The 10904-nt window shown below is 56.8% G+C and overlaps 2 protein-coding genes across 2 annotated transcripts; both read right to left on the reverse strand.

The window, feature by feature from the left end:
* Nucleotides 1-126: 126 nt before the first annotated feature.
* FREY1 (Frey regulator of sperm-oocyte fusion 1) lies at nt 127-795 on the reverse strand. The gene is made up of 3 exons (XM_086750168.1): nt 728-795; nt 433-506; nt 127-326 (listed from the first exon to the last, which is right to left on the reverse strand). The coding sequence occupies exons 1-3, from the start codon at nt 793-795 to the stop codon at nt 190-192; spliced, it is 279 nt and encodes a 92-aa protein (XP_086606294.1). The 3' UTR covers nt 127-189.
* Nucleotides 796-3552: 2757 nt separating this feature from the next.
* Nucleotides 3553-10103, reverse strand: PEX16 (peroxisomal biogenesis factor 16). The gene is made up of 11 exons (XM_086749604.1): nt 9940-10103; nt 9734-9769; nt 9388-9464; nt 7957-8090; nt 7544-7650; nt 6970-7047; nt 6350-6502; nt 5912-5984; nt 5490-5609; nt 5216-5280; nt 3553-4092 (listed from the first exon to the last, which is right to left on the reverse strand). Exons 1-11 carry the CDS (start codon nt 10094-10096, stop codon nt 4034-4036), a joined length of 1059 nt encoding a protein of 352 aa, XP_086605730.1. The 5' UTR covers nt 10097-10103; the 3' UTR covers nt 3553-4033.
* Between the last annotated feature and the right edge of the window lie 801 nt (nt 10104-10904).

The following is a 10904-nucleotide window of genomic DNA, read 5'->3' on the forward strand; positions in this document are numbered from 1 at the left end:
GGCGAGAGATCATCATCATATGATGATCAGAGGGGACTTCTAGAGGTCATCCGCTCCACTCAAAGCAGGGCTTACCTTTGCCCTCCCTCCTCCATTCCTGCAGCCCACACCTACCCTGTCCTGCAGCAGTGGAGGGCAGGCAGGAGAGTCCCAGAGGCTGGGCAGGGGTGAACAGAGGGGCACACTGGCTCACAGGCGGGCGTCATCGTAGTACTCCAGCAACTCAAGCTCATCGCGCTTGCTTTTGCCAGCTCTGTGCAGCCCCTCCAGCTGCTGCTGGGCTGGCTGGGTCCTGAAGCGAGGCTGCTTGGGTTTGATGCCGTAATCTGCGGGTAGAGCAGAGAGGCTCAGCCCTGGGGCTGGTGACAACTGCCTGCCTGGAAGGGTGAGTGCATAGAAAGGGGGTTTAGAGGGGCCAGGAGAGCACTGTACCGTCCACTAGGCCAAAGTGCTGCTGTGGAAGCTCCAGGGGAGCAGAGAAGTCCTCAGGGACGGAGTAACTGACCCTGTCGGGGAAAATCACAGGCAGGAGTGAGCCAAGACCCTACTGCACTCACCCATGGTGGCACAAGAGATCCCACACCCCACTTGTCTTCACCTAGCCCGGCCAGCTCTCGACGGCTTGGTGCCACGAGTGCCAGCCTACATCCAGGCCAGGAGCCATGGGGTACCTCTGCAGGTACCAGGGTAGGAATGAGGAGGAGGAGGAGAGGGAAAGTGCCATCACCTCTGGGATAGGGGCCGTGTGAAGGCAGCCCCCAGCAGCAGGGTGATGAGCAGCAGCCAGCACCCCATGGCATGTGCTGACACCAGCTCTGGAGTGAGGTCACAGAGGAGACACCAGGGCCACTGACTTGGTGGGGCAGGAGGCAGGGCCCCACCCAGTCGCTGCTGCCTGTTCTGTCCCTGTACGGAAGCTTCTCGTCCTGGGCTGCCCAGGCCACATCAGCTGCTCGCAGCGCTCCCACTGCTAGTGCACATCCCTCCATGCAGGCACAGCTGCAGGGCTGTTTCCCTGTCCCTCACCACCACCCTTTGCCTCCATCTCAACCCTTCCAAAAGCAAACCCCTTCATCTCAGTACCTCACTGTCCCCAGGAGTGAATGCTGCCAACACCTTCCAGATTATGCAGTCTTAAATCATAGAATGGTTTGGGTTGGAAGGGACCTTTAAAGGTCATCTAGTCCAACCCCCCCGCAAGAAGCAGGGACATCTTTGACCAGATCAGGTTGCTCAGAGCCTCATCCAACCTGGCCTTGAATGTTTCCAGGGATGGGGCATCCACCACCTCTCTGGGCAACCACTTCCAGTGTTCCACCACCTTCAGTGTAAAAAATTTCTTATATCCAGTCTGAATCCACTTCTTTCTATTTTAAAACCATTATCCCTTGTCCTATCACAACAGGATCTGCTGAAGAGTTTCTCTTTATGTTTCTTATAAGCCCCCTTAGGCAGGGCTGCTATAAGGTCTCCCTGGAGCCTTCTCTTCTCTAGGCTGAACAGCCCCAACTCTCTAAGCCTGTCCTCATAGGAGAGGTGCTCCAGCCCTCTGATCATCTTCGTGGCCCTCCTCTGGACCCTATCCAACAGGTCCATGTCCTTCTTATGTACTGGGGGGCTCCAGAGCTGGACACAGTACTGCAGGTGGGATCTCACCTCTCAGCCTGCTGGTCACACTTCTTCTGATGCAGCCCTGGATGCAGTTGGCTGTCTGGGCTGTAAGCGCGCATTGTTGGCTCATGTTGAGCTTCTCGTCCACCAGCACTCCCAAGTCCTTCTCCTCACGGCTGCTCATAATCCATTCTCTGCCCAGTCTGTATTTGTGCTTGGGATTGCCCCAACCCACGTGCAGGACCTTGCACTTGGCCTTGTTAAACTTCATGAGGTTTGCATGGGCCCATCTCTCCAGCCTGTCAAGGTCCCTCTGGATGGCATCCCTTCCCTCCAGCGTGTTGACTGCACCACACAGCTTGGTGTCAACAGTGAACTTGCTGAGGGTGCACTCTATTCCACCGTCCATGTCACTGACAAAGATGTTAAATAGGGCTGGTCCCAGTACCGACCTCTGAGGAATGCCACTCATCACCAATCTCCACCTGGACATTGAGCCATTGACCACCACTCTGAGTGCGGCCATCCAGTTAATTCCTTATCCACCAAGTGGTCCCCTCCATCAAATCCATCTCCAGTTTAGAGACAAGAATGTTGTGCGGGACAATGACAAATGCTTTGCACAAGTCCAGGCAGATGATATCCGTTGCTCATCCCTTGTCCACCAATGCTGTAACCCTGTCATAGAAGGCCACCAAATTGGTCAGGCATGATTTGCCCTTAGTGAAGCCATGTTGGCTGTCATCAATGACATCCTTATTTTCCATGTGCCTTAGCATGGTTTCCAGAATCTGCTCCATAACCTTGCCAGGCACAGAGGTGAGACTGACTGGCCTGTAGTTCCCTGGGTCTTGTTTCCCTGTTTAAAAATGGAGGTTATGTTTCCCATTTTCCACTTGATGGGAACCTCACTATATTGCCACAGTTTCTCAAATACGATGGACAGCAGCTTGGCAACTTCATCCACCAGTTCCCTCAGGACCCACAAATGCATCTCATCAGGTCCTATGGACTTGTGCACCTTCAGGTTCCTTCGATGGTCCTGAACCCACTCTTCTGCTACAGTGGGCAGTTCTTCATTCTTCCAGTCCCTGCTTTTGCCTTCAGAAAGTTGCCTTCTTCAGCATCTTCCTCTGCTAAAAGCCCAAATGCAGCAAACAGTCCCTCGCTCATGGCTTTTCCATGCTGTTGCCGCATTACAGGGAATCGCTACCGGCTGAGGTGGCAACGCAGACCCCATGCACTGCCAAAGCACTGGGGCCCCCTCACTTCAGTGGCCCAGTAGGGGTCTGGGGAGGTACATTCTCTATTTCAGGTGCTGAGGCAAGGTGGCTGTGACCCCTGCAGCCCCAGAGTCCCCCAAGGATGGTTCAGGTAGGAACGCTCCTGTCACCCACTTGAGGCCAACGCATCTGGCAGTTTCCAGCTCCGCTCTGCACAGGGCTGGCAGATGCCTGTGGAGCAATCCAGTGCCACCAGCTGGCCACCCCTTGGTCCTGGCCAAGGGAGCCTCCACAGCAGCTCACGGAGCAGACTGCTGCCTCAACTGCCCACCAGTTAGCAGAGCAGATACAAGATGGCTGTCCAGGCCTCTCCTGGGCCCTTCATTAAGCGTGGCACAGCAGTATTTGCTGAATTAGTCTCTTCATTTCTCCTTTTCTCTGCCCTTGGCCAAGCCCCCGAGCACTGGCTGGCAGCCATTCTGCAAACCCTTTTAGCACACATTAGGTGCTAGAAAAGCAGCCTGCAAACCGCAGCTCTTTGTACCCCCAGGGGAACCCAAGGAAACTGGGGAGTGAACCAGGCACCTAGAGTTACAGAGTCATCAGCTGAGCAAAGCGTGGGGCTCTGCCTCACACAGGCCAGAGCAAAAGGCTTCTAAAGGACAGGGTATCCCAGGGCAGACAACTGCAAAAACAGGGGAAGAGAGGTCCTTCAGCACAGTTCTTTCCCTTCAGTCAGTTTATTTGACAGACAAGCCCGCTCCAAGCAGATCGGCCAAGCACGGCCAACACAAGCAGGCTGCAGGTCAATGTCAGCGCCAAGAGGTGGGAGACAATGCTCTCCAAAAAAACACTGTGCTGCCTGGCTTTATTATAGTGCAGCCATACAAAAGGGGAAGAGTCAAGTGCTTAAAAAAAACTAGAGGTTGTCCCATCACCATCGCTGCAGCCACAGAAGGTCCAGAGAAAGAGGTGGCCAGGGTCTCTCTACCCATGTAGTGTCCATCATTCACAGCGACATCTGTTAAAAAAATTACATTCACCCCCCTCCCCACCCTGCAGAACGGGAGCTTCTCACTGGTCGTTTAACTGAAAATTAGACAGTATCAACATCCCTCCCCCAGCCTGCTTGCCCTCCTTAGAAATGTCCAGTCATGATCTTAGCGGAGAATAATCATCATCTTCTCATCATCTTCTCATCAGCCCCAGTTATAGAAATAGATTTTCTGCCAAGCAGGCAAGTAATCCATCAGTGGCCCTGAAATAAGAGAACAGAAGGATCACACACATAGCAAGGCAAGAACTTGAAGCTGTATGTATATGGGGCAGATTCCCCACTTCTCGTTAGGATACCCAGCAATCCCAAATCTCCAGTTACGCAACTCAGATGAACCCAAGAATACCACGGTTACTTTTGCCAAGATGGGAAGCAACTTTGCGATCTGGTGCCAGAGACAGAGCGGGACCAAGTGGGGTGCGACACGTGGTCAGCACAGCCACGGCGTGGGACACTACTCCCTCAGAGCTGACATGTCCACGCTCCAGTGGGAAGCGGGGTCTACAATTTCCAAGGGGAAATCCTGCATGCAGCAAGTCAGGAGGACACACCGCGGCACAGAGAAGAGGGAGATAACTCAGCAATAACAAGCAGGTGCAGAGAAGCAACTGCTGTAGAGTGAGAATGCTTATGCAGCACATGGCTTAATGCAGGCTCCAAAGCCTCTCCAAAATCACTAACTGGAGGAAGTGGTTCCTGAGCTGGCCAGCTTTGTGACCTCCCAAAGGACAGTCCCATGATGCCAGGCTTATCTAAGACCATATCACTGCCATGAACCAATCCAGGAAAGGCTTCACAAAAGCAGGGAAGAGGAGAAAGTGAAGTTCTGGCCCATAATAAAGAGATTCTCCAGTGAAGTACTAGAAGACAGACCTGGTTCAGCCCTCTGATTTACAATTGGTTCCTGGCTGGATCAATACCTCTAGGCAACTGTTTACCCCTCATGTCTGCATCACAGGCGAGAGGACGAGATCAAGGATCCCTGTTCAGAAACAGGGGCTGCAAAGCAGGGCTCTGCTGCATCAGCTGAGGTGCAGAAGGGGAGCCCAGGAGAACAGGCCAAGGTGGCAGAGACAGAGCTCTGCAGCCTGGGAGGGCACAGGGAGGTTTACCACAGGTCCCTAACAGCCAGGAAGCAATTCATCCTCTCCTGTTCCAGTTTAAAACAACACAAGCATCAATGCAGGCTGCACCAGTGCTAACCATTCTAGGGACTTCCCAATCCCTTCCTCAGGTTGGAAACCAATTGGCAAACATTCTGCCCGACTCCCCCGATTTTTCTCCACCCAACAGAAATGGGGATATAGCAGCGGGGCCCACTTACGTGTGACAAAGCCGACTCCAGGCACGTAATCAGCCAACAAGCGCAGGAGGAGAAGGATCCTGCCCCTAGGAAGGGAGAGAGTATGAATGAGTCCAGTAGGACATCTCCTGCCCCAGCTGTTGAACGCAGGAACAGCAATGGCAGCTGTGACAAAAGGGCTCAGATCAGCCTGGTCACAGGCACCCAGACCTCTTCAGATCTACTCACCCAGTCCCCTGAGGCTATTTCTGTTAAAAGGGCAATATTCAGCAAAAGCCCAGCAGGGGCCCCTTACTCTGAATATCGGTCATAGAAAGGAGATCTCAGCAGGTAGTACAGCAGCAGGATGGTTCGTCGCCTCAGCTCCGCTCGCTCTCGCCTGTTCAGGTCTTTCAGATCACTCAGCAAGCTCAGACTGGAAGGAGAAGGGCAGAGAGCTAACTTACAGCAACAGCAGCCAGCAGGGAAAAGAAAGTGGGTTTCTAAATGCCCTCTGCTCTCAGCTCCACGCAGAGCAGCCTGCACTAGCTCAGAACAGAGAGCACTTTAAGTGTTGCAGAAGACACCTAAATGTGCCAAATCTCCCAGCTAAAGACCAGGCCTAGCCCCTCTGCGTATTTCTCTCAGTAGGGCCTGCCCTGGACTGGGGACCAAGGGGAAGCGTGATGCTCAACCACCATCAACCTCAAGCACCCACAAAGACTTCCTCAGACTGACCTTGAGATGTCCAGGACTGCTGAGAGGAGCCAGGGCTTCCACGATCTCTGGCCCCACACTCCTAAACTCAGTACTGGGAACACACACAGTCAAGGAATGGAAAGGACCAGAGATGCCTGACTAGAGGCACGCAGACAAGCGATCCACTGGGTACCAGCAAAGCTCTGCTGAGCCCAGAAGAATACACTCTAAGGCAGCATTGCAGGGATTCTGGGGAAGGGGCTGGAGGACTTACACCCGTAACTCCAGCAGCTGAGGCCTGCTGTTAAGGCATAAGAGAAAGGAGGAGTGCCGAGGCCCCTGCCCAAGCAGAGCAGTGTCAGGGAGAGAGAAGCCTGGTGTGGCACTGCCCTGCACAGGGCTGAGCCCACAGCACCCTCTGCCAACACCTACGGCGTGTGGTGGGGCACGTGCCGGCATGGAGCCAGGGCAGGATACAGTGGAGCAGAGGGCGGGTAATGTAAATGGATTCTGCAACGGTTTCTTGGAGACCCAGAGGGGTGGGAAGCTGGTTCATCTCCTCCGCTCTTCGGCTCTGCGACTCTTCCCTCTGCTGGGGGGACCCCCAGTGCCGGGACTGCAGGGACGGGGCTGCAACAAGCAGATCAGGTCACTAACACAACTAAAACCTTCCTACCACGCTTCCCCACACCACCACCGCACTGCTTTCTGCACTGTGAAGGTGTGAAACAGGAAAGCTTGAAGAGCTGCACACACAGCAACTGCTGTGGCTGACCAGCACCCTTAGAGCTTGCCTCCAGATGGGACAGAGCAGGGAGAGAGGTACTCTTAAGGGTCGTGCTCCTCAAAGCAGAACCACACTGAGGGGTTGTCTCTGTCGCATAGCTCACTTGGGAAAATACAATTAAAGTGCTAGCCTTGCAGCACATGCCTCAATCCCCGTTGCTTTGATATCCCCCCACCCACGGGGCCCAGTGAGTGGCAGGATATGCCCCAATACAAGGTTCTGCTCTGTACTGCCCACAGCCATGTCATAGATAAAGGGCACAGAGCAGAAACACTTCAGGCGAGGACAGAAAATGGGCTCAGCTACTTACTGCTCTGGAGAGAGCGCATAACACGGCTGGAACGCTTGCCAACATAGGTCTGATCCTTCCCTGAGGAGTTGTCTTCGTCTGCAGGAGAAAACAGCCACAGGGGTCAGGCTCTGAAAGACTATGCCTCGCCTCAGAGCTGGCAGGACCCTTCCCTACATTGCCATCAGGAAGACCAGACTGAAAGTTTGTTCTAGCTTAAACCAGACCATCCTGAAGGGGCTAACACTGCGCAGAGCTGTCAGAGGATGAAAAGGTAAATCTGTCTGACATTGCCCAGGCCTAGGATATCTTTCCTCACCATCAGACCAGGGCACATGCAGCTCGACTCACAGTTCAGCCAGCGAGTTCAGGCTTAGACTCCTCCATCCCCTTCCTTACAGACTGTAGGGCAACTCTGCCACTAAGCTAACCCACGTTCTGCAGAGGGTAGAATGTGCAACAGTTGGCTTTGTGTACTGAAGGCTTACAGTTCCCTGTGCCACCCCAGCCGCTGCCCTGATGAATAATTCCTAGCAGAACAAGACATGTGGCCCAGCAAGGCACCAAGCCAATGATGACAGCACTGTGGGCTCACCTTGGGGGTGGAGAGGCTGCTGCTGCTCCCTGTTCAGTGGCACGATGGGAGGAGACGTCTGGATGCCAGCTTTGTACCACAGCAGGAGCAGGAGACGAAGGATGGCTCTGTGGGAAGACACATGGAAGCCTTCAATACTAGGCTACAGAGCTGGGTCCCTGTTGTGTTGGACAGGTGGCTTCCACAGAACAGGGAAACACTCAGGTCTGCTCAGGGCAACTGGCAAAGCGAGAGGGGCAAGTGTCCCCTCCTGTGGCACAGCACCCAGCACACCGTGGGCCTCCTAATTCCCCCAGCCTCAGAGATCGGCAGCTCAGTCCTGCTTCGGCTTTTTCTTGGGGTACTGCCAAGCCCCCTCCAGATCCCCTTTTCCAAGCACAGGCAGCCCCTTCCCCTCCACCCGCAGCACTTACTTAGCCAGCTGGATGAGGACAATGATGGTCCACCGGCCCATCTCCCCCCACACCCTGGCTGTCCCCATCTCTGCAAAGACCTCCACGCATTCTAGCACGCTCAGCCAGGTCAGCAGCTTCTGCTGGGGCAGCGACTGCAAAATACAGAGGGGAGGAGGGGAACAGGATGCAGGTTCTGCTTGGGAGTTAAATGGGGCAGAAGTACAGCACAGCCCACCCCAGTCTGGCAGGACTCCCAAAAATAAGCACCGGACGGCCCTTGAAGTCACAGCCTCAGAAACAAAAAGTGGTGCCCCCACTGCAGCCAGGGTCTACACACAAACCCACTTCTCTGCCTCCAAACAGGGGCAGATCGAGACATCAGAGTATCACACAGAGCTGCTACCCTAGAAACAGTGAGGATATCACAGCTGGATCCTGGATTGCCTTCTACCCTAACGGACACAGCAGGAGTCTCCTGCGTTGTGGCACTGCGCCTGAACTCCAAGGCAAAACTCTCTCCTCCTCCCTGTCCTAGAGCTGAGCTACACAAGAAATCTCCTCCCTCGTTAGAGCTGACGAGGGGGTATGTTTGGAGCAGAGGGAAGGGGATCCAGAGTTCACAATTACACAATTGAACAGCTCGCAGCAAGAGCAAGCGCTTGCTGAATACAGCATCAGTCTAGATCCCCAGCATGAACCCCAAGACAGCAGGTGCTCTTCCAGCCTGGGTCCCTGCTCCCCACGCAGGAGCTTGCTGGTGCTGTCAACCACAGGATTTAACCCACTGAAAAGCATCAATGGAAACAATACAGCTGAAATTCACTTTAGCCTTTAACAACCAGGGAAGCAAGTCTTCTGCATTTCTGTCTGCTACACACCTGACACTCCAGACAGAGAGCTGCCAACACCCAAACCCACACAGCGGGCAGGCTTGCAACAGAAGAGACCTGTCTGGAAAAAAACACCCTCCTTCTCATTCCCCAAAGGGTCTAACAAGTGCTAGGAATTAGCACGGGGCTCTTGCAAGAGAGACATAGAAGCAAGGAACTTATGTTTGTTTTGCTCAATAGCATATGCAAAGGAAGAGTCTAAGGGACAGAACTGGAACTTCAGTGCTCCAGAGCCACTGCTCTGGAAACAGCGATGGTTATTCAGCAACACCTTTGCCTACCTCAAGTTCTGAGCTTCTCAAAAAACCACTGGGGCTCCAGGTGCAAGTCAGGGCCTGACTTCTGTGGTTCAGGGAGTGCTCTGGCCACTCCTCCAAGCCAGGAGCTATGGGGCAGGGCCGCCATTTACCTGCATTCAGACGTTGCCTCTGGCCTCTACATACCCAATAGCAAAGAAAGGCCACAGCAAAGACCTGTTTGCTTCTAGACATTCCCTGAAAGCTTCTGCAAGGAAGAGAGCACATGTCCCAGATCCTCTTCCCGCGCACTCCGGCCTTACCACAGGCAGACTCCGCTGTAGCTCCTTTCGGAGAATCCAGTCGTTTAATAGCACTAGGAGATTGGAGGCAGAGTATACTAGAAAAGGAAGAGAATAAGAACACAATAGTTACAGGATGCATGGAAAGCAAATCGGGACTACTACCTCTTCCCCCGGGAGGGGATGAGGGCAGAAGGGCAGCAAGACGTGCAGATTCCTCCCACAGGATGCCGGACGATGCAGCCAGGCGTCACGTAAACAAGGGGTCCGGGGAACGGCCCCGCATGCACCCGCGCAAAGGCACAGGGCCAGCCCCGCGGCCGGCGGGTGCCGAGTGCCCCGGCCCCGGCTCCCCGTGCCCACCTACCCAGCTCCGACAGCGCGTGGGAGTCCGAGAAGCGACCTGCGAAGGGAGGAGAGCGGCTACCAGCCAGCGCCCAGCGCGGGGGCAGGCCCCCGCTCTCCGCTGGGCCCCAGCCCCCCGCAACCCCCCGGGCAGGCGCCGGAGCGGGGCCCGGCCCAGGCCCAAGCCCCAGTGGGAGGGACGAGGGCCCGGCCACCCCGCTCCCGCACCTGGCAGCAGGTAGGAGAGGCCGCGCACAGTGCCCTCCAGCTGGGCCGTGGCGGCCGGGTGCCGCCTCACGTACTCCTGGTAGCGCTGGCACAGCAGGCGCAGCCGCGCCACCGGACCTCCGCCGCGGGCAAGCACCGGGGCCGCCGCCGCCGCCATGGCTCCCGCGGCCTCGCGCTTCCGGGCGCCGCCACTGCGCCTGCGCGCCCCGCCCCGCCCAGCCCAACCCAGCTGAGCGGAGCGGGGAAGGCAGGCGCGGCGGCACGAGCGCCGAGCGGCCGATGGGCGGTGGGGCAGGGGTTGAAAGGACCGGCAGCGGCGGCCGCGGCGGACAGGCAGGTACGGGGCGAGCGGGGGGGGGGGCGGCGGCGGCGGCGGCTCACCCTCAGCGGCTGCTGTGAGGGCTGAGGGGACCTTGCGTGGGGTCGGGGTTACCTGCGTGGGGCCGGAGTTCCGGCCTGTGAGGGGCTGGGGATGCCTCGAGTGGGGACGTGGTTGCCGCAGGGTGAGCAGCTGCGGTACGGGTCGGTTTTGGGGGGGCCCCGGGAGGAAGGCGTTCCTCGGGCGGGACCGGCCCACGCGTGGATCTGTCGCTCCGTGGGCAGGGGAGCCGGGCAGCGCTGTGCCCCGGGGGGAGGCTGCGGCCGCGGGCAGCGGTGTGGCGAGCGCTGGCCGCCCGCCGGCGAGCTGGCGTGGGGGGGTTGCTCGGGGGAGCTACCGGCTCTGGTGGAAAAAGTTCCCGGGGAACGAGCGTGGGCGTCCAGAGCGGCGTGTCCCATGGCTGCAGCTGGCGGGGACCGGCGTGCGGAGCCCCTGTCCCAGCCGGGGCCTGTACCCCCCGCGGGGGGGGGGGGGGGGGGAGCGGGCAGAGGCGTGGGACCCTCCTGGCCGCAGCCCGTTGCAGAACGGGGCCCAAACCCGCGTTCCGCCCCGCAGACCCCGGCCGGGCCGCACAGACCGTGCCCCA

Source organism: Chlamydotis macqueenii, chromosome 5 (genome assembly GCF_036417535.1).
Source record: "Chlamydotis macqueenii isolate bChlMac1 chromosome 5, bChlMac1.mat, whole genome shotgun sequence".
NCBI lineage: Eukaryota > Metazoa > Chordata > Aves > Otidiformes > Otididae > Chlamydotis > Chlamydotis macqueenii.

Excerpts from the sequence above, each read along its gene's own strand:
- FREY1 (XM_086750168.1), bottom strand. The coding sequence starts at position 795 with ATGGGGTGCTGGCTGCTGCTCATCACCCTGCTGCTGGGGGCTGCCTTC. Across the intron at positions 507-727 it reads ACACGGCCCCTATCCCAGAG|GGTCAGTTACTCCGTCCCTG; the intron begins GTGATGGCACTT and ends TTTCCCCGACAG. Across the intron at positions 327-432 it reads GCACTTTGGCCTAGTGGACG|ATTACGGCATCAAACCCAAG; the intron begins GTACAGTGCTCT and ends CTCTACCCGCAG.
- PEX16 (XM_086749604.1), bottom strand. The coding sequence starts at position 10,096 with ATGGCGGCGGCGGCGGCCCCGGTGCTTGCCCGCGGCGGAGGTCCGGTG. Across the intron at positions 9,770-9,939 it reads CCTCTCCTACCTGCTGCCAG|GTCGCTTCTCGGACTCCCAC; the intron begins GTGCGGGAGCGG and ends CTCCCTTCGCAG. Across the intron at positions 8,091-9,387 it reads TACAGCGGAGTCTGCCTGTG|TCGCTGCCCCAGCAGAAGCT; the intron begins GTAAGGCCGGAG and ends TGTATTTTGCAG.